This window comes from Camelina sativa, chromosome 11 (genome assembly GCF_000633955.1).
Source record: "Camelina sativa cultivar DH55 chromosome 11, Cs, whole genome shotgun sequence".
Taxonomy (NCBI): Eukaryota; Viridiplantae; Streptophyta; class Magnoliopsida; order Brassicales; family Brassicaceae; genus Camelina; species Camelina sativa.
This window is the reverse complement of record NC_025695.1, coordinates 7,625,515-7,627,705: the sequence shown is the minus strand read 5'-3', so window position 1 is coordinate 7,627,705 and position 2,191 is coordinate 7,625,515. Positions and strand designations below refer to the sequence as shown.

Genomic DNA, 2,191 nt, shown 5'->3' with positions numbered 1-2,191 from the left:
AGGACTTCTGCATAAGCAGCATCAATGTCGCCAACACGGAGTGAGTGCATTGCATTACTCCATGAAGCCCATATCGGGTCACGTTCCTGCCCTTCGTTTTCATCATCTCCCATGGCTTCAGCTTCAGGGGCAACCGCCACTCGGTTTGGACGAGGGACTGCACCATCCTCGCCGGCTACTCTGATAGCTTCAAGCGTAGCTTCATCCTTTGATGCTTGCCACACACTTCTTGCTGAAGGGCCTTCACCAAATCTAATAGTTCCAGCTGCTTTGTTATCCCAACCTCTCCTGCCATTCACCATGTGCTCATTCTCATATTGCTCTGACCGAGGTGATCTTCTTGGCCTGGCTTGTCCATTTCTGGAAGCAGCATGTGGAGGCATGTACCAGTCATCCCCCATGTCAGAATTCCACATCCTTCCCCTCATAGCTCCATCCGGTTGTGAGCCTCTGTCTCCAGGAGCTCGGCCATTATACTTTCCAGTTGGATAGTTAGCAAAGCTATTATATTTGCCAAATCCAGCTGTGAGATTACCCCTGCGACCTGATGATATTGAAAGATCTCTTGCCATGTCTTCGATAATCCTCTCTAAAGCTCTTACCCTGCCCTCTAAGGTCACCATACTATCATGTGAGCCACCAATAAACTCTTGGAGCATGTTCATAAGATTTGTCTGTTGTCTCTCTAGCTGCAACAACTGCCTCTGGATGGCTGACCAATTTCCTCTATTACTTGTGAAGGATCCTTCAGATTGCTTATCAGTATTGGAGACAGCAGCGTGATTTCCAGGTGTCTCTTTTCCATTTACAACACCAGCCTTATCATCACCAGATGTCCCCGCCTGAGATCCGTTCCCATCAAACCTACCTTTTACCTGTTTATCATCTGCTTGGATGTTCTTGAAGCGATTTGAAGATCCCAAGGCGTTGAGATCATCGAGTCCTGATTCTTCCTCATCGTTGTTTTTACATCTACGAGGGACTACTACTTCCACGGATTGCCTTCTTTCTAGTCTCTGGAAAAATTCAGGATTAAAATCTTTGTCACTTAAGACAGGTGCTTTCTTCTTCAACAGTACTGCTGCAGGAAGACCTCCTTTTCCTTTAGCAGCAGAGTCTGGTGAAAGTGTGGAACCATCGGATGCCTCCTTTTTCATTAGATCTGCTAGATTAGACCTTTTATCCCCGTTCTTCTCTGATCCAAGCTGCTCACCAGATGAATGTTTTGACTCATCTGGAGCACCATCGACATATTTTCCAGAAATCTTCTTCCATAACTGCAGCGCCTCTGTCACACTTTCCCTGACAGGTTTGATCTGTCGAAGAAAATACCATCATTAAACTGCCTAGGGAAGAATATTTACATGTCCAAACTAATAAAGTTTTGATGAATGTGAAACTCTCCATCGTTTACAAAATCCATTTCAAAGCTTAGAAGTGAAACAAAAGTTATAGATGACTAATTACTTGAGATATGTAACCATTATAAAAATAAAAAGGGAAGGCTTAATTGGAGAAGAAAAGATAGCTACCTTGTCAAACCGACAGGTCTCAAGCACGGTAATAGTGGAATCTGTTTTTTCCTTAACTAATCCGCTTGAATGTGACGCCAATGCAGTCAATGTCTCAGCTGCAGCCTTTCGTGTCACCCAATCTGTACTTCCAAGGCAATCATGGATACTTTCTAGCAATGACTCCAAGCTCTGAGGCGCAATGGCTCCCACCTGGACCAAATTTATTGCTCTTTACTTCTCATTTTAATAGACAAGTTTAACAATTGAAGAAACTAGCAATGAACTACCAGAAATAAAAAGAAAAATGCCTAAACCCCTTAAATTTCACTGAAACTTATAAGCCCTAATCAAAACCACAACAACAAGATAAACTTCATCAACATCTAGAAGTCGGATTAAGACTAAACCTCAAGACATTGATCTATGGACTAAAGCTTCTGATATGTGGACTAAAAGCTTTGTGTTCTACATACTGACTGACACTAATTTCGACATAATCTTCCATTCACCACAACAAACATAGTGCGCATTCTCTAAAACATGAAAAGGAGATTAAAAGGGTTACGTGCAAACCTGAGAGAGACTTGAAACAACAGGCAAAAGAGAAGCCTTAGCCAAGAAACTAGAATTGCTCAAAAGCTTGCAGATCCTAGGGCATAGCTTTTGGAAAGAAGTAA

General features: G+C 42.7%; 1 protein-coding gene across 3 annotated transcripts in view; it reads right to left on the bottom strand.

Annotated features, from left to right (window-relative positions):
- The window catches only part of LOC104722222 (microtubule-associated protein TORTIFOLIA1), a 5,547-nt gene that overhangs the window by 1,526 nt on the left and 1,830 nt on the right, over positions 1–2,191 (bottom strand). The window contains exons 2-4 of one of the 3 annotated variants that reach the window (XM_019232198.1): positions 2,088–2,163; positions 1,533–1,724; positions 6–1,316 (exon numbers count right to left, since the gene is read on the bottom strand). In XM_019232198.1, the coding sequence (XP_019087743.1) occupies positions 6–1,316; positions 1,533–1,724; positions 2,088–2,163 (1,579 nt within the window). The remainder of the gene's footprint in view (positions 1–5; positions 1,317–1,532; positions 1,725–2,087; positions 2,164–2,191) is intronic. The other 2 variants (XM_019232197.1, XM_019232199.1) reach the window with 2 other exon arrangements.